This window comes from Piliocolobus tephrosceles, chromosome 15, assembly GCF_002776525.5.
Source record: "Piliocolobus tephrosceles isolate RC106 chromosome 15, ASM277652v3, whole genome shotgun sequence".
Taxonomy (NCBI): domain Eukaryota; kingdom Metazoa; phylum Chordata; class Mammalia; order Primates; family Cercopithecidae; genus Piliocolobus; species Piliocolobus tephrosceles.
Window position 1 is genome coordinate 25,473,278 of NC_045448.1, and position 27,051 is coordinate 25,500,328.

General features: G+C 40.9%; 1 protein-coding gene across 11 annotated transcripts in view; it reads right to left on the reverse strand.

The window, feature by feature from the left end:
* DTNB (dystrobrevin beta) overlaps positions 1 to 27,051 on the reverse strand; it is a 301,137-nt gene that overhangs the window by 61,053 nt on the left and 213,033 nt on the right. For all 11 annotated transcript variants that reach the window (XM_023230081.2, XM_023230086.1, XM_023230088.1 and 8 more), the window contains 2 exons: positions 16,511 to 16,600; positions 12,953 to 13,040 (listed from right to left, as the gene is read on the reverse strand). In XM_023230081.2, the coding sequence (XP_023085849.1) occupies positions 12,953 to 13,040; positions 16,511 to 16,600 (178 nt within the window). The remainder of the gene's footprint in view (positions 1 to 12,952; positions 13,041 to 16,510; positions 16,601 to 27,051) is intronic.

Consider the following 27,051-nt stretch of genomic DNA (forward strand, 5'->3'; position numbering starts at 1 on the left):
AGAGAAATGTTAAAATATACAGTTATCATTTTTATGGTTCCCTATTTTAACTTACGTAAAAATGTAGTAAGAGTATTTTTAACATACGCAAAAGGAGAGAAAATAATGTATTTCCATATACTCAAACTAGGTTAAACAGTTATAAAAATTTTTGACACATTTGCTTTATCCCATATTTTATTTCTCTCTGAAGTATTTTAATGCAAATTCTTGAAAACAATTCACCCCTACGGACGTCAGCAGACATCTCCAGAAATATTTTAAGCCAGCTTTTGATTGCTGACCAACCTCTGGTACAGGTAACAGGACTTCTACTGGCCACCAAGTCATTCACCTACAGGCCTACCTTTCCCCTCTCTTTGCTTCAATCCAGAAGATCTCAAGGCAAATAAACGGATTCCTGGATCCTGAATGGTTCCTGGTTCATGTGGAAGGACATCTCTGAAGCTTCAACTCAGTGATTTACTTCCCCAAACCTACTCCTTTCATCCTTAAAATGAAACCACCTGTGTAACAACCCGATTCTTTGAACGTTTTCTGGGAGTCCAGAGCAAGCCTAAACTTTCAGTGAACATCCTGAGGCAATCTGTATTGAACCAGGTTCACTCCAAAAACCCAGTTGGGGCCATTTCCCAAGGAGCTCAGAACAACCTTAGGAATGGATTCAAGGGCTGTCCTACAATTCACCAGTGGCAGTTAAAATAGCCTTACTCACAAGTATTGGAGATAATCACTTGCTTCTAGGCCCTTGGATTGCTTTCTTTCAATTTTCTTTTGTTCAACAACATACAAAATATATTTTACTCATTGCAATTTTTACATGTCACATTCTGAATATTATCCTGTACCAGTGGCTTCATGGTTGCTATATAACTTGTTTGGTAAAGTTATGCTGACAGCTTTAATGAGGTGATGTCATGTGATGCATGCATTTTCTCTGGTGCTGAATGTGGGCATTAGCAACTCAGTATCGCGTGTTAGGGCAGTGGAGAATCAGGGTGTATCTAATAAGTTCCTTCATGGAGGTCTCATGTCATTAAGTAGAATTTGCTCTTTCAAGAAGTTTCTTGATCACCTCTGAAGTAATAAACAAAACACTTAACAGGGTCTTAACAAAAACTTACAAACTGAAAAGTTCCAAACCTGTATCAAATTCAAAGCCAGAGTTGTTTTCAATCAGGGAAACCTGAATCCTAAGGAAGAACCAGAAATATTTTTTTCAAAGACACGCAGGCATCATAGGCATTCCTAAGTTGTGAAATGAAAATAAGGTTTCCTAGAAAGTTAGGACAGAGATGGTATTTAATCTGCATTCTGGCTAGGAAGATGATGACATGCACTTTTTCAACTTTTCCCTAAACAGATTTTTTTTTTCCTCTTCACTTATTCCAGACCAAACAGGTTTCAAAAATCAAGAAAACTTCAGGGTTCAGATTTTTGAACTTTTAATAAGCCCAGAAAATTGGCTTGTATTTGGCAAGCTCGCCTAAAGCCTCAACATCTAGTCTTTTCTAGTTCAAGGTGAGCTAATGAGGGCCCTAATAAAGGGCAAAACATGGCCTGAAAGAGTAAAAGTACAGGTCCTTTGCCAAGAGGCAGATTACAGAGAGGAATCTGATAGATTAACAGAGAAACTAAAATTATTGCCTTGTGCCCTCTATCTAAAACTAATGGTTTCAACTAAGGGTCACATCTAACATGCCAGGTAACTCTGGTTTCTCCCTAGTCCAGAAACGTTTCTCTTGGTCAGTGGTTATCAAACTTGGCCACACATTCCATTCACCTAGAGGGATTTTTAAACCCCCAGTGCTCAGGCTGTCTCATCCAAGACCAACTAAATCGATTTCTGGAAGTGGACTTAGGCAGCAGTAGTTTCAAAAATTTCTCAGGTGATTTCAATGTGCATCCAACGTCGATGCACTATTCTAAGAATCACAGTTCTTATCAAAACAGACAGAACTGGGTCATTGTAGAACATCTCCTGCAGATTTTTGTTGTTTTAAGAAACAACCAATTTACTTAGCACCAAATACCAAAAACATTGGTTATACGTTAAGTAAAGAACATTGGTAGTGTATATCTGACTGTAAGCATGGAAAGTGATCCCAGAAGGGTATTTAAAGGGTAACACAACTAAAGTTACATAACCTTGTATTTGAATCTCAAGTCTAGCTGAGGAACCTTGAGCAAGATGATTTAACCTTGCTCTGTCTCAGTTTCCTTTTTTGTAAAATCACATTAGGAATCAACTATCCTTCAGAGCTGCTGTTAGAACCAGAGGTAACTGTTCTAAAATATCCAGCACAGGTTATAAATACAGATGGCTCTCAAAATGGTAGCTGTTATTTCTCATTCTGTTATTAGGTCAAAGCAGTCAGGCAGGGTAACATCTGGAGGAAAAAGACTTCTCAAATGCCACAGATGTATAAGCTCAATGACTTCAGGAGACAAAAGGTGGTGAGAGATCATCTAACAATTAAACAATAATCAAAGACCTAACAATAAATGCAACTGTTAGGTTGAGTGGATGGAGGCGTTAAGGCCAGAGCAATGAAAGGCAAAAAAGTTAGGGATGAGAGGACCATATTATAAAAGTTAAGCTCTGTATTTGAGAATGAAGGCTCCAGAGTGGGATCCATTTACTATTACATGCGAATAAGATGTTGAGGTCCCTTAAGTCCTGGGAAGGACAAGGTGCCTCTAACTTCCTGTCACAGGAGCATTCGCTCAGGTTCAGGTGGACTCACAGAGCTCCATCATCTTAATGAGATGAGACACATCTGAAAAATACAGGATAATAAATAAGACCCCTTTGAGTCAAACTGGGCAAATGTTATAAAACCAAGGGATGCCGACACATCAGCAAATGGTAATCCAGTAGCATGCATTTCTGGAGCCTCCTAAAGAGACCAGAGACTCCTGTCTGTATGAATGTGGCAGGATGAGTTCCAAAGAGATGTGCCTGGTATCAACTAGGCTTTCTTTATATTCCAGGGGTAGCCTGCCCATCACCCAAGCTGCCCTAGACTACCCAGAGGGCTGTGGGTTGTCACCCTCTCTGTCAAAAATCCAATCTGCTGTTGAAGGCAGTGATTCCCAAGCTCACCATAAATCACAAGGCTGGGAGTTTTCTTTTTTCAGTAAAAATTGATGGGCCATAAATCCAGAGATTCTGATTCAGAAGGTCTGAGGCAAAGCCAAGGATCTATATATTTTTAAAATACTTCATACATGATTACAATATGTAGGGAGGTTTGGAGCCATTAAATGTGTGCAAAACATCATAGGAGACTGTCGATCTTTAATTACAATAGGCCGTGAGGATATTTCTGAATGCTGCATGCCTGGTGCAGCCGACAAGGTGACGGGGCTGTGCAGCCTGGGATCTGAAAGAAAGCTGCTCAGAAACGTTTTTAAGTGTGAGGTAGCATGACAATGGGTGATGGTTTCCCCTTTCTTTCACCTGTCTTCCAAGTTTTCCATAATGAGTTTTAAATTTTTTTATAAAGAAAAAAAACCCTTAAAGGTAAACAAAACATCTGATTACATCTTGGTGACGTTTGTGATGACACTTTAAGAATCTGCTATTACGACTACAATTTACCACACATTATAGTTTTGTTTTTAAAAAAGGAATTTAGGGCAGGGCTCAGTAGCTCACACCTGTAATCCCAGCACTTTGGAAGGCTGAGGTGGGTGGATCACCTGAGGTCAGGAGTTCAAGACCAGCCTGGCCAACATGGTGAAACCCTTTGTCTATTAAAAAAATACAAAAAATTAGCCAGGTGTTGTGGCAGGCACCTGTAATTCCAGCTACTCAGGAGGCTGAGGCAGGAGAATCTCTTGAACCCGGGAGGCAGAGGTTGCAGTGAGCCAAGATCGTACCACTGCACTCCAGCCTGGTGACAGGGTGACAGAGGAAGACTGCATCTCAAAAAAAAAAAAAAAAGAAAGAAAGAAAAGAAAAAGAAAAAAGAAATGTAGGCACTTCAGGAAAACAAATTCCCTCTCCTGGCTAATATAATCAACGTGAAATGTCTTTCTCTGAAGGCTGGCCTGAAGAGGTTTCTGCAGCCCCATTCCCCATCTAGGGAGAGGTTATGGTACGGATGCTGAAGCACGCTACAGGGCGCACTGCTGGCTGCTCAAATTATTTAACAATGTAGAAGAAGGTCTTCGAAAAAAATCAATACAAAGCCTATCTAGCAGGTTATAAATAAATTCTTTTGAGCACTACACCCACTTTATGCAAAGCACTTGTATCAGTGTGAGATTAGAGGATTAGGAGTTTCTGTATAACAGAACTCTAGTCAAGAAGAATCCTTCCTGAGGCCCAAGAGTTATCAGATAACTACACTCTGCAAAATAAACTGAAGATGAAAGCGCCCAACCGTATCAGTATTCATTCTAACAATGATCATTTTCAGAAGAATTAAAGAATTGGCATCAGAAACTATCAGGAGTAAAGAGACTTATCTTGTTTGCAGTAAGGGAGTACTGAAATCTTTTCAAGGTCAAATGGCTTTGGAGCTTTTATTTACAACATTTTAAAAGTACTATGTAAACTCAGTAAGACTATGTAACGGCAAAAAATATACTTAATTTTTAAAATCTAACCATAGCATGGCCCATCTCAACACGTTTACTTATACATTTGAATTTCTAAAATACCTAGAGCAGTTGTGACTGACTGAGGGCATGTCTAAGATTTAACTAATCAAATAGCACTTTTCTGTTTCTCAGGCTTTTTCTTCTATTCTGTTCCATTTCACTAACTAACCTTTAGAGCTGTAATGTTAAGAGTCAAATACGTGAGCTGACATTAGATTTTCAAGGAAAGGATTTTGAAATCTAAACAAACCCAAAGGGATAAGTTACTTTTTGGGGGAGAAACAAAGCAAGAATTCCCATTTGTAGCTTTTGTAACTTTATTTCCCTGTGAAGAAGTAAACATAAATTGGAACACATTTCCAAAATGGATGTACCGGTTTGTTTAATACGGTCCTGCATGAGCTGGCCTGACTGACTTCATTCCAGCATTGTTCTCTGCATTCTAGCCACAATGCCAACTCTCAGGTCACGCAACCTCTAGCCTCAGGGCCTTTACATATGCTGAAATACCCCGCTGCGCATACACTTCATTCTCTTTACCTGGTTAGTGCTCGGACACTCTTGTTGTTTTGGCTTCAGTTCATTCCTCCTTCCATCTCACTCTTCGCATCTAGGTTTAATTCCTTATCTCCCAAATTACAACCCCCGGTAGTTAAATCTTAGTAGTTAGGAGACAGGACAGTATCCCCGTCCCAGTTTGGCCACTTAGCACACCATGTGATCCTGGGTAGTTTTTTTTTTTTTAATCTCTCTGAGGCTTAGTTTCATCAACAAGAATATTTTGAATAATAAATAGCTAATACATGCAAAGCACTTAGAATGACTGGCACACAGTAAATATTCAATAAACACTAGCTATTAGTATTATTCTTTTAGGATGAATCTTACTGTGACCTTTCTCTGTCTTTGTGAGAAAGGATCTTTATTTCCCCTTTTGACAGTTCATCTAGTTCCTTTTGGTATATTATTCAACTGTCTTTTTTATAAGGAAAATTCTTAAAGTTTTTTCACAAACACTGGTAATATTGGATATAATCAGCTGTTTTATTTATTTATTTTTGAGACAGGGTCTTGCTGTATTGCCCAGCCTGGAGTGTAGTGACGTGATCATAGCTCACTGCAACCTTGAACTTCTGGGCTTAAGCAATCCTCCCACGTCAGCCTCCCAGGTGGCTGTGACTACAGGCACATGCCACCACATCTGGCTTTTTTTTTTTTTTTTTTTACTTTTCACCTTTTAGTAGAGATGAGGTCTCACTATGTTGCTGAGGCTGAGCTTGAACTCTTGGGCTCAAGCAATCCTCCCACCTTGGCCTCCCAAAGTGTTGGGACTACAGGTGTGAACCACTGTATCTGGCTTTGTTTTTAAAGGGATTTTTTTTTCCCTTTATAAAGAAATTGTTGTATTGTTTCTGGAGAGAAATCTAGTAGTGAATCCTTTGTAGATAATGTAACATCCTATGTGGTTGCTTTCTGAGGATTCTCTCTGTATTCTGTAGTTTCACTATGATATGTCTAGTTGTAGAATTATTTTTATTTATCTATTTGGGGACTCATTGCAATATATTCATCTGAGAATGAATGTCTTGAATATATTTTGGAAACTTAAGCCATTAATTTTTCAAGTATTTTTTAACCCTAATTCTATTTTCTTTTTTGGAATTCCAATTACATGACTGTTCGTTCTCTATCTCCCATGTCTGAAGAACTTGTTTCCAATTTTTCATCTTTCTGTGTTATGTTTTGGAAAATTTTCTTAAATACATTTTCTCGTTCACTAATTCTCTATTCATGTGTCTAATGTGACATTTAACCCATCCACCAAGTCTTAAATTGCAGTAACTTTTGTTTTAAAAATCTGTAATTTCTATGTGGTTTGTTTTCAACTTTGTTCTTTTAAGATAGTATTTTGTCACTTTTTTTTTGTTTTTGAGACAGAGTCTCACTCTGTCGCCCAGTCTGGAGTGCAGTGGCGCCATCTCAGCTCACTGCAAGCTCTGCCTCCCAGGTTCACACCATTCTCCTGCCTCAGCCTCCTGAGTAGCTGGACTACAGGTGCCTGCCAAGATGCCCAGCTAATTTTTTGTATTTTTAGTAGAGACGGAGTTTAACCGTGTTAGCCAGGATGGTCTTGATCTCCTGACCTCACGATCTGCCCGCCTCAGCCTCCCAAAGTGCTGGGATTACAGGCGTGAGTATGTCATGTTTTTAATTCCTTCTTTTAGATCTTTAGAAATCTTAAATGGGCCGGGCGCTGTGGCTCAAGCCTGTAATCCCAGCACTTTGGGAGGCCGAGATGGGCGGATCATGAGGTCAGGAGATCAAGACCATCCTGGCGAACATGGTGAAACCCCGTCTCCGCTAAAAAATACAAAAACTAGCCGGGCGAGGTGGCGGGCGCCTGTAGTCCCAGCTACCCGGAAGGCTGAGGCGGGAGAATGGCGTAAACCTGGGAGGCGGAGCTTGCAGTGAGCTGAGATCCGGCCACTGCACTCTAGCCTGGGTGACAGAGCGAGACTCTGTCTCAAAAAAAAAAAAAAAGAAAAGAAATCTTAAATGTAGCTATTTTATAGCCCATAACTCTAACTCTAATATCTAAAGCCTTTGAGGGTCTCATTCTGCAAAGTCAGCATAGGGGTTCAAGTTTAGTTGGACTTTTTCAGTGGGAGCACTGTTAGGTCTCAATTGAGAATTTAAGCAGAAATTTATACTTTGCTTCTACCAGGTGCCTTGGGGTTAGTTTTAATGTTAAAATTTCACCTTGGTGTTTCTCAAACTATAACGTAATGTAAATGCACCCAACATAAGTATAGGTAGGCCTAAGGTTTTGAATTTCCAGGGGAGACGACTTCTTCCACTGCAACAGGAGACCTATAAGCTTTCTTTATCTGTGTACTGGCAGCTAGTTATCTTTTTTTTTTTTTTTTTTGAGACAGAGTCTTGCTCTGGTGCCCAGGCTGGAGTACAGTGGTGCGAACTCAGCTCACTGCAACCTCCGCCTCCTGGGTTCAAGTGATTCTCCTGCCTCAGTTTCCCAAGAAGCTGGAATTACAGGCGTGTGCCACAACTGGTTAATTTTCTTTGTATTTTTAGTAGAGACAGGGTTTCACCATGTTGGCCAGGCTGGTCTTGAACTCCTGACCACAGGTGATCCACCCGCCTCGGCCTCTCAAAGTGTTGGGATTACAGGAGTGAGCCACTGTGCCTGGCCTAGTTATCTTTTATACAACATATTCACCAAGGGTATAATGCTTCAAGGGGCCTACCTTAATGTGAGAGCCTCATTTCCAACTCTTCATTTTGTACATAACCGAGGTTTTGCCCACAGAAGCTCCCAACAACTGACATCCAAGCACAGGGCAGGGGTGGCAGTAGCAGTGACAGCAACAGTAGCTCTTGGCCTGCTTTGGTTTTCAGTTACTTTTCAATTCCCAGGAAATTGAATTCTATTCTACCTATTTTCAGATCCCAATTCAAGTAACACCTTATCACAGAAGCTATCCCTTACTCTCCAGAACAGATGAGGCACCTGCTCTACACTTCCACAGCTCCCTGCATTTTTCCTCCACTGCACATAGTAACTTGTAGTTAGGTTTAGTAGTGTGATTATTTATTTAATGTTTCTCTCTGTCACTGCACTGTTAGTTCCATGAGGGCAGGAATCATTTGTCCACCATAGTATCCAATTTGGCACAGTACAGCAACAAAAGAAGTATTTGCTGAATGAATAAAATGAGTGTGTGTGGTTGGTTGGGGGTGGGTGAATATTAATGTGAACATAACTCCTCAAAGAAAGTAAATAACTGAAAAAGGAGAAGGAAAAGAGAAAACAGTGTATTATGAATATTTCAAAATTGCAGGAAACACACTGCAAATCCCTGGGGAGCCACTTCCTATTTCAATCAAACCCTTACATATTCAACATTCTTGGTTCCTTTTTGTTTTAATTGAGATATAATACTTAGATCTTAAGTATTCCATTGATGGGTGCAGTGGCTCACGCCTGTAACCCCAGCACTTTGGGAGGCTGAGGTGGGCGGGTGACAAGGTCAGGAGATCGAGACCATCCTGGCTAACACAGTGAAACCTCGTCTCTACTAAAAATACAAAAATTAGCCCGGCGTGGTGGCCGGTGCCTGGAGTCCTAGCTACTCGGGAGGCTGAGGCAGGAGAATGGCGTGAACCCAGGAGGTGGAGCTTGCAGTGAGCTGAGATTGCGCCACTGCACTCCAGCCTGGGTGACAGAGCGAGATTCTCTCTCAAGAAAAAAAAAAAAGTATTTCATTTAATCCATTGTGACAGATGTATACTCCTGCAACCCACATCTCTATTGAAATGTGAAATATTTCTATCAATCCAGAAAGTTTCTTCATCTTCCTTCAATATTTCCATTTCCAGAAACAACCCCTTATCTGATTATGATTAGGGGTTGATGATTAACTTACAGTAATGGATAAGTTAGTTTTGCCTATTCTAGAATCTCACATAAATAGAAAAAAACAGTATGTACTTTTTTTGTCTGGCTTCTTTTATTACTGACAATATTTCTGATATTCACCCATGTCGTTGCATATATCAATGTTATTCCTTTTTGTGTTGAGAAAATTCTATTGTATGAATATAACACATTTTGTTTATCTATTCTGTTGATAACTATGCTGGCTATTCCAGCTATTATGAAATGAACTGCTATGAACATTCTTGTACAAAGCTTTTTGTGAAAATGTTTTCATTTCTCTTGGATAAATATCTAAGAGTAGAATTGCAAAAAAAAAAAAAAAAAAAAAGTAGAATTGCTGGGTCATAGGATAAATGCTTGCTTCTTTAAGAAACTGCCAAATAGTTTTCCAAAGTAGCTGTATCATTTTATAGAACGGCCAACAACAGGGTGAGATTTCTGGTTGCTCTACATCCTCTCCAACATTTGGTATCATCCAACTTGTTCACTGTAGCCATTCTGGTGGGTATATCGTGGTATCATTGGCATTTTCCTGATGATTAATGGTATCAAGCACATTTTCAGGGGCTTATTGGCCATTGGTATATCTTCTTTGTGGAATATCTGTTCAAGTCTTTTGCTCATTTTTAAAAAAAGGGTTGTCTTTTTATTGCTGAGGTGCAGGAATTCTTTATATATTCTGTCCTCTGTCAGACATGTTTTGCAAATATTTTCTTTCAGATAGTGGTTTGTCTGTTTCTTAATAGTATCTTCTAATGAGCAAAAGATTTTATATTTGGTAAGGTCTAATTTATCAATTTTTAAAATGGTTTGTGATTCCTTAAACTCTAATACATTTTTATTCTTCTTCATAAGAGAATGAAGAATTATTTTCCTATACATCTAGTAGCTTTATGGTTTTAGCTTTTAAGTTTATGATACACTTCAAATTGATTTCTTTGTATGGTGTGAGGCGGGGGTTAAGATTCTTTTCTTCCCTATGTAGATATTCAGTTGTTCCAACAACATTTGTTAAAAATAGAAAGTTTCCTTTTCTGACAGATTTGCTTCTTACCTTTGCTCAAAGTCATCTGACCTTACACATGAGTCTCTTTCATGGATACTCTATTCTATTCCTTTATTTGTTCATCCTTTTGCCAATATCTTACTTTCTCGATTACTATAGTTTTATAGTAAGTCTTAATGTCAAGTAGGATTAAGACTGCCAACTTTGTTGTTCTTTTTCAAGACTGTTATGGTTATTCTAGGTCCTTTGGTTCTCCAAATATATCTTAAAAACAGTTTGCTAATTTCTATAAAAAAGCCTGCTGAGATTTGAATTGGTATTAAATCTACAGATCAATTTAGGAAAAGCTGCCATCCTAACAATATTAATCTTTTAATCCATAAATATGGCATACCTCTTCATTTATTTAGGTTTTCTTTAATTTCTTTTAGCAATGTTTTATAGTTTTCAGTCTTGAATATCTTTCATTAAATTTATCCATAGGTATTTAGTATTTTTAATGCTACAGTAAATAGTATTTTTCTTTTTGTGAGACAGGGTCTTGCTCTGTTGCCCAGGCTGGAGTGCAGTGGAACAATCATGGCTCACTGCAGCCTTGACCTCCCCAGGCTCAACTGATCTTCCCACCTCAGCCTTCCCAGCATCTGGGACTACAGGTGCATGCCACCACGTCCAGTTAATTTTTGTATGTATGTGTGTATATATATATATATATATATTTTTTTTTTTTTTTATAGAGACATGGTTTCGCTATGCTGCCAAAGGGTGGTCTCAAACTCCTGAGCTCAAGCGATCTGCCCACCTCAGCCTCCCAAGGTGCCGGGATATACACTTTATATCTTGTAGCAATACTATAAAATTTACTTACCTGTTCTACTAGTGCTTTTTTAGACTTCTTAGGACTTCATATGCATAATCATGTCATCTTCAAATAAAGACTGCTTTACCTCTGTCTTTCCAATATTTATACCCCTTTCTTCTTGTCATGTTGCATTAATTAGGTCCTCCAGTATAATTTAGAATAGAGGTGGTAAAAATGGATATCTCTGAATTGTTCCCAATATTAGGGGGAAATATGTTAAAATTTAAACTGTAAATGTGATCTTAACTGCAGGTTTTTGTAGGTGTTCTTTATCAGAGTGAGGAAGTCTCCGTCTATTCTTAGCATGTGGAAAAGTTTTATCATAAATGAGTGCTATATTTTTTCAAATGCTTTTTCTACATCTATTGAATGATCTTATAATTTTTATCTTTTAACTGTTAATGTGGTGAATTACATTGATTTTTATATATTAAATACATTTGCATTTCTAGGATAAATCTCACTTTATCATGGAGTATCATCCTTTTTATATATTGCTAGATTCAATTTGCTAATATTTTGTTAAGGATTTTTGTATCTAGTTCATGAGAGAATTTGGCCAGCAATTTTCTTTGCCTGTAATGCCCTTGTATTGTTTTTTTTATCAGGTTACAGTGGCCTCATAAAATGACTTATAAAGTGTTCCTTCTTGCTCTATTTTCTGAAAGAGTTTGTATCAAATTGACATTATTTCTTCCTTAAGTATCCGAGCTTGGGGTTTTCTTTTTTCTTTTTTTTTTGAGACTGAGTCTCGCTCTATCCAAGTACAGTAGCTCCATCTCGGCTCACTGCAACCTCCACCTCTTGGGTTCAAGTGATTCTCATGCCTCAGCTGCCCAAGTAGCTGGGATTATAGGAGCCTGCCACCACACACAGCTAATTTTTGTATTTTTTTTTTTTGAGACGGAGTCTCGCTCTGTCGCCCAGGCTGGAGTGCAGTGGCCGGATCTCAGCTCACAGCAAGCTCCGCCTCTCGGGTTCACGCCATTCTCCTGCCTCAGCCTCCCATGTAGCTGGGACTACAGGCGCCCGCCACCACGCCCGGCTAGTTTTTTTGTTTTGTATTTTTTAGTAGAGATGGGGTTTCACCGTGTTAGCCAGGATGGTCTTGAACTCCTGACCTCGTGATCCACCCGCTGTGACCTCCCAAAGTGCTGGGATTACAGGCGTGAGCCACTGCGCCTGGCCAAGCTTGGGGTTTTCTTTGTGGAAAGTTAATTATGAATTCAACTTCTTTAACTGACATAGGAAAATTTGATTTTTTTATTTGTTCCTGTGTCAGTTTTATTAATTTGCGTCTTTCAGGGAATTTATCTATTTTATCTAGGTTGTTAATCTTACTGGGAAAATGTTGTTCATAATATTCCCTTATCATTCTTTTAATGTCTGTGGGATCTACAGCAATGTTTCTTTTTCCATTCCTGATATTAGTAATTAGTGTTTTATCCTGTTTACTTGATGAGTATTGCTGCATTTATTAATTTTATTGATATCTTAAAAGAACGAAATTCTGGCTCTTTGATTTTCTCTTCTTGATTCTTTTTTTTTTTTTTTTTGAGATGGAGTCTTGCTCTGTCACCCAGGCTGGAGCGCAGTGGCGTGATCTCGGCTCACTGCAAGCTCCGCCTCCTGGGTTCAAGCCATTCCTGCCTCAGCCTCCCGAGTAGCTGGGACTACAGGTGCCTGCCACCACGCCCAACTGATTTTTTTGTATTTTTTTTAGTAGAGATGGTGTTTCACTGTGTTAGCCAGGATGGTCTCGATCTCCTGACCTCATGATCCGCCCACCTCAGCCTCCCAAAGTGCTGGGATTACAGGCGTGGGTTCATTTTTCAAATAAAGAGAACATTTAGATAAAATTAAGGGCCCCTTCAATCTCCTCCCTAAACACTCCCCTTCCTTTTGTCCCTGAGGTACCTGTTCTCCTAAATTTCATGTCTACTATTACCTTTCCATTTGTATATTAAAGTAATGCTAATTTCTGCTACTCTCCTGGGATCCTCCATTAACTTACCACATTTCCTGCTTCTGCAGCCAGCCGGGCAGCATATCGAGCTATAAGACGGTGTTCCTCATCCAGTCGGCTAGGACTGTCCAGAACACTGCCAATGAAATAAAAATGCAACAGGTGTCTATTAAACATCCCTTATTCTTGTTCCATTCTTAGAACAGATGGAAGAAAAGCTCATAAAAGAATGGTAATAAAAGAACTAGAGGCCTGGGTCATAGATACTAATGGCCTTCTGAGAAAAAAGGGGATTTAGAGAAACCAGGAGGCCACATTTGTCATTCCTCATTGGCAGCACATCCCCGCTGTTCCCCCACCATCAAAGGGGCACTTAATTTTGAATGCAAGGGCTAAGAAAACACAGGCCACCCACAAAGTCTGAGACAGGGATTTCTAACCAAATGTTTAAAACTGATGACTTTTTAGACCTTGATCTCAAATTCAAAAAGACCAAGAGTATTATGAAAAATAGAGGGCTGAGAAAAAATATACTTAACACTGGCTAAGCAAAAGTTTGGCCTTGTCAGGGCAGGCCAAACACACTGTAAAGCTGGAAAGATTCCATGACATCAAATATTCCCCTTTTCGTGCCCTTTTCTCTTCCTTTACTATGCTCATTCTACATCTATAGCCCCATCTTGGAGTTAATTAGTTTAATGCATTACTCTTTAACAACAGTACCAACACTCTAAAAAATCTAAGGACCCATTCAGACAGGTTATCAGATAATGTGGTATCTGGATGAGGGAAGGGTTCTTGAGTAATAGGCTGGCTCTGCATATGGGATGCTGATATGGAACTCTGGATTCTGAAATACATGACTTCTTTAATTTAGTATATCAAATGCTATTTATCCTTATCAAGACAGTCCTAGATTAATAGGGACTGTGGCTATATAATTCTCTGTTTAGGACTGGCAGATGCTTTAAGACAACAGTGATGATGTTGACTAAATGACAGGAGGTGGCTGTTGTGGCTTACCTCCACTTTGGCCCTATGTTCTTGGGTTTCCAAAAACCCCTGATCAGAATTTAGCAGTATGACAAGTCATATAGAAAAATTTAAAGACATGCATGACTTCAATACTCATCGATGTTTGTTATAATTACTCAGGGGAATCTGGGAAGGGTGTGGCTAAATCAATAAAGATTTGTCTGAAATTTTCATGTGTAGAATCAACTATATTTTTTCTAGTTTTTGCTTTTTTTAAATCTTTCTATCTCTTTGGCTAAGTCTTTAAGCTTAACTTAGTCTTTCTTCTAGGATTTTTTTAAAGTGCTTTGAGTCTTCTGCCTATGACATTTGTCAACACTTTATAATTTTAAGCATGCAAATATCCATCTCCAGGATAATCATCCTCTGAAAAATGATCTTGTAATAAGAACAGACTACTATCAGGCAGCTTTAATATTTTAGGGTCAAGGCCCCAAGGTGAGAGATAAACTGTAACATTTGTGCTTTAAAGATATTTGTGTGAAATAAGAGAACTATCTTTTAAATTAAAAAAAAAAAAAACAATAAAAATGGATGCTTAAGAATACAAGTGGATCATATTATGGAGGGATTGGAAGCCTAAGAAGTGGGGCCTAAAGTGGCTGACCTCTGTTATCTGACAAAGGATACAATAGGTTCTTCTGTGCAAAAGAGCTCCTTTTTCTCAATCACATTCTATCTCCTTAGGAAGGCTGATCCTATTTGTCATTTATACATGAGTGTGGATGACAGACTGCTTTAATTGGCTATGTTTTCTAGCCAGAAACTAGAAGCTTGTGTTGATGAGAGGTTTTAAGGTCAATGAAAATTATTTGAGGGCAATTAGAAAGGATCCTTATTCTTCATTTGAATTGACTTTCATTTTCAGAATTAGTTAGCCAGGAAAGTTCTGACTTCTCGGAAGAAGTATGAAGCTCAGTTTCTCAGATTACTAATCAAGAAGTCAGGTAGTACTCACTCACTCGTCATGTTCTTCCAAGGCTACCAGCCACCAATTTTTGCTCAGGGAGCCGAGGTGACACTTGAGGGCCTTAGCTAAACCTACCATAAATCTTATTGGGCTAAATTACTAGGTAACAGTCTCTGTCAAACACTGCTGTTATTTTTACCATGGAAACTTTTGCTCACTCTGGACAATTGCTTTTACTGATAATAAAGAATTTGTCTTGCCTAAGGTGAAACAACTCTACTCCTAGAGACCAAGAAGTTGGGACAGTGTGCGAAGAAATCACCTGTTGGATGAGAAGACACTTAGTGATGCAGCGCACACAATTATCAGGCCCTTCCTTCCCTCTTAGAGGGTAAGCCTATTAAACATACTTAGAAGGTTAGAAAACCCTACTTCTCCAAGCTTTAGAGATACATAAATACCCCAGAAAAATGATGCTATTTAGTCATATCAGGAAAACTGTGGAAAATGGTATAATATTAAAAACAGTCTTTTTCATATGTATATTTCCCGACTATTAATTTATTCTTCTATTATTACGGGGAGTAGCAGCAAGGTCAGATGACCCTCCCAAGGAGCCAAGGCATGTTACAAGCAAAACTAAGATCAAAATTTAAAGCTTCAGCCTCTGTCATGTGCATAGCTTATAAATTATGGTTTTCTCTCTAAGAATGAGAATCTCAAAGCATGGCTTTCCAGGTTGTTTGGCATTGTGACTCTTCTTTGCTATTACATAGGGGAAGGATGGCTTTAGATTGTTTAAACTTTACCTGTCATCCTACTTGAAGAATGGTGGTGGGTGTGGGCATGGAGCGGGCAGGAGACTTTGGACCTACCTGAACATAATACCATTTTTTTCGGTACTAAATCTTTTTAAAAACCGATGAACTTTGCTATAGTTAGAAGTTATCAAACGTTTTTCCATCCTGAACCACTGAAGAATCAGACACATTCTCTTATTAACAGTGAGTCACTACTGTAATGGTTTTCAGGGTAAGGGGAATGTGGAGCCATTATAATACATGTAAGTATTACAATAGAGAGGGTCTATATAATTTGGAAAAAGACCTTCAGGTGACAGTGATCCAATACCATTGTTGGGAATCACTGGTTTAAATAATCAACAATGACAGATTCCTGCTAACAGATAAAGGGTGGTAAAGATGTAATAGGGTGACAGTATCAAAGTCCCCAGATAAGACAAAGCGGGATATCTGTGGGCTGATCAACTCTAAACTTTGAATATCAATACAAAGATTTCATTATTCTGGTAAGAATGAACAGGAAGAGGTTGCATCAGATACCTCTGTGAATACTGCATCTTTGGAAATGTCAACCTCTCATAGGTTTGTATCTTTTTTGAGTGTAAGTTGAAGGAAGTGAACCCCACTTTAAAGGAGAATGTCTGACTCCATGTTTAGGTAAGCGCCCGGGCTTGGCAACCCTCCCTCTCTTGTAGAAGCGAATGCTTAGCAACTATTTTAACTCTGCCAAACATAGCTGGTAGTTGCTCAAGAAAAACCCTACATGCAGTTTTTTTTCCAGCTGACAACCCCAGGTAGCAAAGCTCTCCCTCCCTCTGATCACCCCTGGTTGCCCACTGCTGCTGCACCACCACTGACCGTGCACAGTGCTGCAGACGGGCCACATAGGAGGCTATCAGCGCATGCTCATCGGCCAAGTGACAGGGTATATCCTGGCTATACTGTAACCTAGGAACAATGGAGGCAAAGACAGCAAGCGTGACACAAACACATACAGAGGGAGAAATGAACATGGATTAAAATGAGCAAACTTCAAAGAAAAATTTAAAAAATAATAAATCATGACAAGGAAAACAATAAAAAACCCACAATGCATAATGGAATATGGTATTAGATCCTCAGGAATCCATCTCTCAAATCCTCGAAACAAAAGCAGTCCTTCAGGAGTGGCTCTGGCACTGACATGACAGCCCTTGGGAAGGACTTGTTGAGTGGGCAGAGGAGCCGCGTGTACCACTTTTGTCCAGGTGCTGCGCTCTGTGATGGTGTACTTTTTAGAGGATGCCCTCTGGCAAGACAACTGAGGCACAGCCAGTCTACTAAATATTACTATGTGACCCCCTAGCGCTATGCTTTTATAAGCTTTTGTGTGCATCTAAGAGTTTTCAGTGTTACTTCATGTTGCCAGTTAAACATTTTTACTTCTATAAGGATACTGCCTTTAGCATCAGTTTGTTTCTCCCATAAAACTGGTACCCGTCCCAAACTCATTAGAACTGCACCTAATTGTAAGGCAACACTATATATTCTGAGTGAGGCTCTCTCGTACAGATATGTGAAAGGTCCTTAAGCACATGGTCTTCTAACTTTTTACTACAGAAATATTAAAACTTGCATAAAATAGAGTAACGTAATGACTACCCCTCAGGTACCCACAGCAAAACTTGAATGAATATCAACATGCTGTCAATGTTATCTAATCGAATTTTCATTCCTCCAACTTTTTGTGCAGGGACACGTAGCTAAAAGCAAACCCCAGGCAATTACTTCACCTGGGAATACTTGAGCCTGTACATCTATCAGACAGTGAAAACATTTCACACAACCTAACACCATTATCACACCTAAAAACACAGACAAAAATATTTTAGTATCCCAGTCCATCTGTCAGTTTCCTCAAATCTTAAAAAATGTCCATTTACATTAAAGTCAAGATCCAAAGTCCCCACTTTGCATTTGGCTGGTAGGTTTCTTTTATGTTTGTATTTGACTGATACATTTCTGGTTTTTTTTTTTTTTTGAGACAGAGTCTCACTCTGTCTCCCAGGCTGGAGTGTGATGGCACGATATTGGCTCACTGCAACCTCTGCCTCCTGGGTTCAAGTGATTCTCCTACCTCAGCCTCCCAAGTAGTTGGGATGACAGGTGCGTACCACCAGTTAATTTTTGTATTTTTAGTAGAGAAGGGGTTTCGCCATGTTGGCCAGGCTGGTCTTAGACTGCTGACCTCAAGTGATCTCTCTGCTTCAGCTTCTCAAAGTGCTGGGATTACAGATGTGAGTCACTGCGCCCGGCCCCAGTCATCTTTCTGAGGCTCAAACTGTCCTACCTTTGGCCAGTGGGAGCTCCTGTTGTAGGCTCTTGTGTTCTTTTGATATATCCATTAGACCTTATTAGCTTTCCTGCTTTCTAGCACAATAAAATGCTCTAGGTTTTATTATTTTTTTCTTTTTTTTTTTTGAGACGGAGTATCACTCTGTCACTCAGGCTGGAGTACAGTGGTGCAATCTCAGCTCACTGCAACCTCTGCCTCCCGAGTTCAAGTGATTCTCCTGCCTCAGTCTCCTGTGTAGCTGGGATTATAGGCACGTGCCACCATGCCCGGCTAATTTTTGTATTTTTAGGAGAGAAGCAGTTTCACCATGTTGGCCAGGCTGGTCTCGAACTCCTGACCTCAGGCGATCCACCTACCTCGGTCTCCCAGTGTGCTGAGAATACAGGTGTGAGGCACTGTGCCCAGCCCTCTACTTTTGTTTGTTATATATCTTGTCCCAGACTTGGAATGAACCATCCTTCTAAGGGTCCCTTGTTCCATTTACTGGCAAAAAGTATTTAGAGACCACAGTCAGGACGCTAGGGTGCCCACGGTTCTAGGCTCACTGATTCTAGGCCTTCTCAGTGGAAAAAGGTAGAAAATCTTTATATTTCAGAACGAAGAAAAATAAGTCCTCTCAATGCTTTCAAGGTACCATTCCGTTTTCTTCTGGGTTACATTGCTTTTAACCCTTTTCCCATTTGTCCCGAGAATACTCACCAGCAGCGCTTGCAGATACAGCATTTACCCTGAGATAACTTTGCCATGAAACATCTTGCTTTTATTATTATTCTCTCATCACTCTAGTATACTGACTTTGGAAAGAAAAGACGTCATTCTATTTATAGCATTCTGTTCTTAGTAGTGAAATTTCCATTTACAAAATACAGTAATTCTCGATTGCTGAAAATGCCAAAGCGTAGAAAGCATAGCATTCCTGTGCAGGATGTTTATTATTATTACTATTATTATTATTATTGTTGTTGTTTTTGAGATGGAGTCTCACTCTGTTGCCAGGCTAGAGTGCAGTGGTGCAATCTCGGCTCACTGCAATCTCCGCCTCCTGGGTTTAAGCAATTCTCCTGCCTCAGCCTCCCAAGTAGCTGGGACTACAGGTGCATGCCACCATGCTCAGCTAATTTTTTTGTATTTTTAGTAGAGATGGGGTTTCACCACATTGCCCAGGATGGTCTTGATCTCTTGACCTCGTGATCCACCCACCTCGGCCTCCCAGAGTGCTGGGATTACAGGTGTGAGCCACTGTGACTGGCTGATGTTAACTATTAACATCATTCTCGAATGGTTGGCTGAAGATTCATTTAATGAATCAACTTTTTTTCCGAAATAGATGATTCTGATGACTCAGATGATTCTGATGTTAGTTCTGTTTAGAAATAACTCCAAAAACAGTTTGTATATTTTATTTTCACATTGAAAATCAGTCAGTTTTGCTTCAGCCTCAAAGAGTGTGTTTATGTAAAATCAAAGGTGCACTGGCAGCGAGCTGTACTTTTTTTCTAAACAGGAAAAGGGTTAATGAGAAATCAACAGTTCTTCTTATCTTTGTTTCCTTGTAGGTAACATGTCTTTTCTTTAGGCAGAGTCTTGCTCTGTCGCCCAGGCTGGAGTGCCATGGTGCAATCATGGATCACTGCAGCCTTAACCTCCTGGGCTCAAGCGATCCTTCTGCCTCAGTCTCCAGAGTAGCTGGGACTACAGGTGTGCACCCCCACACCTGGCTAATATTTATTTACTTATTTATTTTTGAGACAGAGTCTTGTTCTGTCTTCCAGGCTGGAGTACAGTGGCACGACCTCTGCTCACTGCAAGCTCTGCCTCCTGGGTTCACGCCATTCTCCTGCCCTCAGCCTCCTGGATAGCTGGGACTACAGGTGCCCGCCACCATGCCTGGCTAATTTTTTTGTATTTTTAGTAGAGACGGGTTTCACTGTGTTAGCCAGGATGGTCTCGATCTGCTGACTTCGTGATCCACCTGCCTCCGCCTCCCAAAGTGCTGGGATTACAGGCATGAGCCACCACACTCAGCCCTAATTTTTAAATCTTTTGTAGAGACAGGGTCTCACTTTGTTGCCCAGGCTGGTCTTAAACTCCTGGGTTCAGGTATGTAATGTGCCTTTTTTTTTCCCCCCCCTCTAGCTGCTTTTTTTCTTTTTGAGACAGAGTCTGGCACTCTCGCCCAGACTGGGGTACAGGGGCGCCATCTTGGCCCACTGCAAGCTCCGCCTCCCGGGTTCACGCCATTCCCCTGCCTCAGCCTCCGGAGTAGCTGGGACTACAGGCGCCCGCCACCCACGCCCGGCTAATTTTTTGTATTTTTAGTAGAGAAGGGGTTTCACCGTGTTATCCAGGATGGTCTCGATCTCCTGATCTTGTGATCCGCCTGCCTCAGCCTCCCAAAGTGCTGGGATTACAGGCGTGAGCCACTGCGCCCGGCTCTAGCAACTTTTTAAATGTTTTCTTCATCACTGATTTTCAGCAATTTGATTCTGATGTGCCTTGGTATAGTTTTCTCTTTGTTTATCCTGGCGTACAGTTTGTTGTGTTTATAGTATTTGTAGGTTTATAGTTTTCAATGAATTTGTAAAAATTTCTTTGAAAAGTTGGGAAAAATGTTTCTTAAATATTTTTTCTCCCTCTCGTCTGTTAGACCGCCTGACATTATCCCACAGGTCCCAGAGGCTCAGTTCCTTTTCAGTCATTTTCCTCTCTGTGCTTCACTCTGGGTAATTTGTACTGCCATGTCTTTAAATTCAGTGTTAAGTCCATCCATTGAATTTTTCATTTCAGACATTATCCCTTTCAGCTCTCTTGTAGGCCATTACAAGTATTTTAGCTTTTACCCTGATATGAGAAGCTACTGAGAGGTGATATATGATTTTATTTTATATCTTGAGATGGAGTCTCGCTGTGTTGCCCAGGCTAGAGTGCAGTGACACAACCTTGGCTCATGGCAACCTCTGCCTCCTGGGTTCAAGTGATTCTCCTGCCTCAGTCTCCTGAGTAACTGGGATTATAGGCATGCACCACCACGCCCAGCCAATTTTTGGGTTTTTAGTAGAGACAGGGTTTCGCCATGGTGGCCAGGATGGTCTTGAACTCCTGACTTCAAGTGATCCACCCACCTCGGCCTCCCAAAGTGCTGGGATTACAGGTGTAAATCACAGAACCCGGCCCTGATATTATTTATATTTTAATAAGATCATTAGGCTGGGTACAGTGGCTTATGCCTGTAATTCCAGCATGTTGGGAGGACAAGGTGGGAAGACCACTTGAGCTCAGGAGTTAGAAAGCAGCTTGGGCAACATAGCAAGACCCTCATTTCTAAAAAAATTAAAAGATATTTCCAAGGCTGGGCACGGTGGCTCACACCTGTAATCCCAGCACTTTGGGAAGCTGAGGTGGGTGGATCACTTGAGGTCAGGAGTTCAAGACTAGCCTGGCTAAAATGATGAAACACTGTCTCTACTAAAAATACACAAATCAGTGGTTGTGGATGCCTGTAATCCCAGCTACTCAGGAGACTGAAGCCTGAGAATTGTTTGAACCCAGGAGGCGGAGGTTGCAGTGAGCCGAAATCATGCCCTTGCACTCTAGCCTGGGCAACAAGAGCAAAACTCCATCATAAATAAATAAATAAAAGATATTTCCTCTCTAGAAAGTAAACGGCTAGAGAACAGGGGAAGATGTAGTCAATTAGAACACTACTGCAATCTTCCAGGTGAGAGACAAGAGTGGGCTACAAAAACAGCGTTTAACAGAGGTCGGAAGAAATAGCAGAATCTTGAACAAGTTTCCATGGTGTTTTTGCATACAGTTGATCTCACAGTCAGGAAGTGGAGATGGATGTAAGGGAATGAGAGAAATCAAGGGTTCTGAATGAGCACTTGGGAAAATGGGACCGTCACGAACTGAGATGGGGAAGGCTAAGGGAGAAGTAGGTCTGGTGAGGGACGATAGAGAACTCAGTTTGGAACATGCTAACTATGAGATATGTATTAAATATCCAAGTGAAGGTATTGATTAGGAGGTAGATATATGAGGTAAGGGCTCAGGGAAAAGGTGTGGGCCAGAAAAATACATTTAGAAGTCAGCAATATCATCGGTGTTATAAAAAGTATGAGTCTGGCTATAATCGCCTACTAATAGTGAGTAAAGACAGAAAAGAGAAGTGGTCCCCGTCACACACTACCATTCGGGTTTCAAAGGAGTGTGGAAAAACTTGCAAAGGAGGCCAAGAAGAAATGAGAAAAACTAGGAGAGCGTGATATTTGGAGGCCACATACAACAAGCATTTCAAGTAGAAAGGAGAGATCATCTATGCCAAACGCTACTGACAGATCAAGTAAGGGTAACAACTGAAAACTGACCACTGGATTCTGTGGTATAGAAGTCACCAGTGTCCTTGACATAAATAGTTTTGGCAAAGTAACAGGAGGTGAAAGTCTGACTGGGTGTGTTTGAAAGGAAATGGCAGAACAGAAATTGAAGTTTCCTTCTACAGATAACCCTTTGAAGAAGTTTTTCTGAAATGGGAAGGAGAGATATAGAGGGTACCTAGAAAGGGAACTGAGGCCAAGAAAGAATTTTTTTTTTTTTTGAGACAGAGTCTCACTGTGTCACCTAGGCTGGATTGCAGCGGCGCCATCTCGGCTCACTACAACCTTTGCCTCCCAGGTTCAAGCAATTCTCCTGCCTCAGCCTCCCAAGTAGCTGGGACTACAGGTGTGTGCCACCATGTCCCGCTAATTTTTGTATTTTTAGTAGAGATGGGGTTTCGCCACATTGGCCAGGCTGGTCTCGTATTCCTGACCTCAGGTGATCCGCCCGCCTCAGTTTCCAAAGTGTTGGGATTACAGGCGTGAGCCACCAGGCCCAGCCTACAGGAGGACTTCTATTCAGAAGCAGTATTGTTTGTCATATAATTAGAGATCTAGAACACAATGAAAAGCGTTCTTAGTAGTTAGATAAGGAAGTTAAATGACCATGAATTTTCTGATAATTTTGTTTGCAGTGTGGGGTGTAATGTTGTTTTACCCCCATTCAAAGTTGTATCTATTTTACCAGATTAAGAAAATTTAAACTCTTTCCTTTTTGGTAAAATATAAATATACATATATACATAAATATGCAACATATATGTAACTCCCAACTAATAAACAAAGTTTTAGAAATTTGTTTTTCCAAAGCAGAGTCAATAGTTTACAATTCAGACTTTTTCCTATAAAAACAAGAATTCCTAAACTGTCAAATGTCAATTCAATCCGTAAAAGGAGGTGATGCCTAAATAGTCAATCGTTCTAACAGCATTACTGCCGGAAACTGGCACCTGAAACGATGGATGGAGCCCTACTAGGTATCCAGTGATGAAGACACCACAGTAAACAAAACCCAGACACAGCTGCTGCTCTGATGGTGCTAGCAACACTCTAGTAGGAAAAGAAATGACCACACCAATCTCAGAGGACACAACACAATTTTATCCAATCAGGGAGATCAGCAAAAGCAAAGGTCAGTACAATGACCACAGAGCTAAAATGAGGAGTGACAATAAGATGGACATTCCGTAAGGCACCATGATCAGCACATTCCCTCAAGGCATCCCCTAGCTCTAAGCCAATGCTAATGATGACCACAGCTGAGGACAGAGTCTTGAAGGGGACTGGTAGAGTCTAAAGCAGCATTTCTAAAAATATGTTTTCCCCGACTACCTCCTTTAGAACTCCCAGGCTTCTACCGAATCAATCTGGGAACACAGCCTGGGAATCTGCATTTAGAACAAGTTTGCAGGTGTGCTAGCAGCATTCCAGTGTGAGAACTGCTCTCCAAGAGATGGTGATAGTATCTTGTGATGTCAGCAGAATTTCTAGTGGTAGCAGGCCGTAGTCAGGAGGCACATCTGTAGGGACAGGGAGCAAGGGGACGTGACTGAAATGGGGGAAGCGGGGATGAAGGGTGAGCAATAGCTGGATGAGGTCAGAGGCAGGACAAGGCCCTGACCTTGTCCTGAGGCTGGGTGTAGAGGAGCAGCCTGGAGCCAATGGTAACAATTATGTACCAAGTAGGAGGCAGTGGAATACAGCAATTGAGAGCATGAGCTTTGGTTTTTAATCCACTTGGACAATAACTTCTCTATGCCTAGTCATGTCATCTGTAAAATATTAATAACATAAAATCTACCTCCTAAAATATTTATTTTGTAGACTGTTGGGAAGATTGAATAAAATAATGTCAAAAAGCATCTGGCACATATGTTGTCATAGTCATTATCAACAAGGTACCTGTGACCTATCAAGACACTTTTATATATCTTCTCTTGTTTATTCTCAGAACAATCTTACAAGAAAGGGATTATGGTAACCCTCATGATTTTACATCTCCAGCCCTGACCTCTCCCTTGAGCTCCAGAATCATGTACTTGATGGTCTATTCAACACCTCCCCTTGGCTGCCCAATGGGCATCTCAAACCTAACATGCTCAAAATAGAACTCTTGACTGTCTCCACTCCACCTCCTCACCTGCTCTTCCCCAGACTGACCAACTTAAATAAATGGCATCGCTATACCCAGCCATCAGGCCAAAACCAGAGGGGTCTTTTTAATTTCTCTCTTTTCCTTGAACACACATCCAATCCACTGCAAGTCCTGGTGGCTCTATTTTCTCATCACCTCTACTGCCGCCATGACTTCTCATGAGCAACTTCTTACGAGGTCTTGCTTAGACTGCTCCAATAGTCTCTTGACTGTGCTCTCTTCTGCTCATATATTCTACAGTTGAGTCTCCACACTGCAATGAGTGGCCTTGTCAGTTTTGGGGTGAGGAAAATGTTTTAAAACTGTTTTCAGTAGTGGCTGCAAAACTCTGTGCACACCCTAAAAACCACTGAATTGTACATCTTGAATGGATGAATTGTATGGTCTATGAGTTATATCTCAATAAATCTGTTTAAAAAATAAATCAAGGGTCCTAACTAATAATTCTGAAACTGCTACACATCCTGCTGGCATGGAACAAGTAAGTCAATGGATGGTAGATGGGAGCCAGGTGTCTCACCCCTGGAGAGGGAAGTTATAGACAACCAAGGTGGGGACAGCTAGAGGAAACCCAGCGGTACTGGATTAGAGTCAGATACTTCAGCATAACTCACATATAGCTTAATGCAGATACAGATGGATAGAGAAATAATACAGGCATGTGCATATACGCATACTGATTTCTTTTATTTTTTCCTTTTTTTTTTTGTTTTAAATTGAGATGGAGTCTCGCTGTGTCACTCAGGCTGGACTGGAGTGCAGTGGCGCGATCTAGGCTCACCGCAATCTCTGCCTCCTTGGTTAAAACGACTCTCGTGCCTCAGTCTCCCGAGTAGCTGGGGCTACAGGTGCTCACCACCATGTCCAGCTAATTTTTAAATATTTTTAGTAGAGATGGGGTTTCGCCCTGTTGGCCAGGCTGGTCTCGAACTCCTGACCTCATGTGATCTGCTTGCCTTGGCCTCCCAAAGTGTTGGGATTACAGGCATGAGCCACCGTGCCCAACCTATACACACTGATTTTTTTTTTTCCTTTTCTTTGAGACAGAGTTTTGCTCTTGTTGCCCAGGCTGGAGTGCAATGGCGTGATCTCGGCTCACTGCAACCTCTGCCTCCCAGGTTCAAGCAATTCTCCTGCCTCAGCCTCCCGAGTAGCTAGGATTATAGGCATGCGCCACCACCCCAGCTAATTTTATATTTTTAGTAGAGACGGGGTTTCTCCATGTTGGTCAGGCTGGTCTTGAACTCCCGGCCTCAGGTGACACCCGCCTTGGTCTCCCAAAGTGCTGGGATTACAGGCATGAGCCACCGTGCCCGGCCTATACATATTGATTTCTCATACCATTCTATAATAAAGGAGACAGGACTCCCTAGAAAAATGTCTCATTCTAGGGCTAGGGCAGGGAATACAAGATGAGCCTGGAGCATGTTGTAATGCCACAACCTAAGTAAGTGCTTAAAAAACAAAAGGTGGCATGTCAAAGGGACACAGGTCCCAACCAGAAAGAGCTCCCACTAGTCGGAGTTGGAACAATTTGAGCAACAAAATAAATAATGTATTAAACAGTGTTGGGTTATAACCCAAAGCATAAAATAAACATCCATGAGTCCACACTGATATAAATAAATGATTAAATCAACAAATGAGAGATATATAGAGGGTATAGATACTTCTCTCTCCAGGCGAGTAGATCTTAATTCTTCATCCCTGCTGTTGACTGTGAACCATGCTTAGGGACTTCCAAAGAATAGAGTAGGAAAAGAGTGGAGAAACCTTGTCAATGCTGCTTTGGCCAGGAGACCAAGGTTCCCATCAGCAGTGAGAACTCATGTTGACAGCAGGTTCTCTACGATGCAGGGAGAAGGGCACTCGCCTCTGTGGTGTTCTTCCCCTAAACCCATAAACACAGTCTAATCTTGAGAAAACCATGAAGGACATTCTGCAAAATATCTGACCAGTACTCCTCAAAACTGCCAAGGTCATGAAAACCAAGGAAAAGACTAAGAAACTCACAGAACAGAAGGGGCCAGGGAGACAGGATGACTAAATGAGATGTGGCATCCCGCAACAGAGAAAGGGCATGACTTGATGAACTAGTGAAACAGGAATAAAGTCTGGAACTTAGTTCACAGTAGTGTATGGGTGTTGATTTCTTATTTATGACAAGTGCACCAAGGCAATATAAGATAGCAATAGAAGAAACAGGGCCAGGCACGGTGGCTCATGCCTGTAATCCCAGCACTTTGGGAGACCAAGGCGGGGGGATCACCTGAGGTCAGGAGTTCGAGACCACCCTGGCTAACACAGTGAAACCCCATCTTTACTAAAAATATAAAAAATTACCCGGGTGTGGTGGCGGGCACCTGTAGTCCCAGCTACTAGAGAGGCTGAGGCAGGAGAATGGTGTGAATCCAGGAGGTGGAGTTTGCAGTGAGCCAAGATCGAGCCACTGCACTCCAGCCTGGGTGAGAGTAAGACTCTGTTTCGAAAAAGAAAGAAAAGAAAAGAAAAGAAAAGAAAAGAAAAGAAAAGA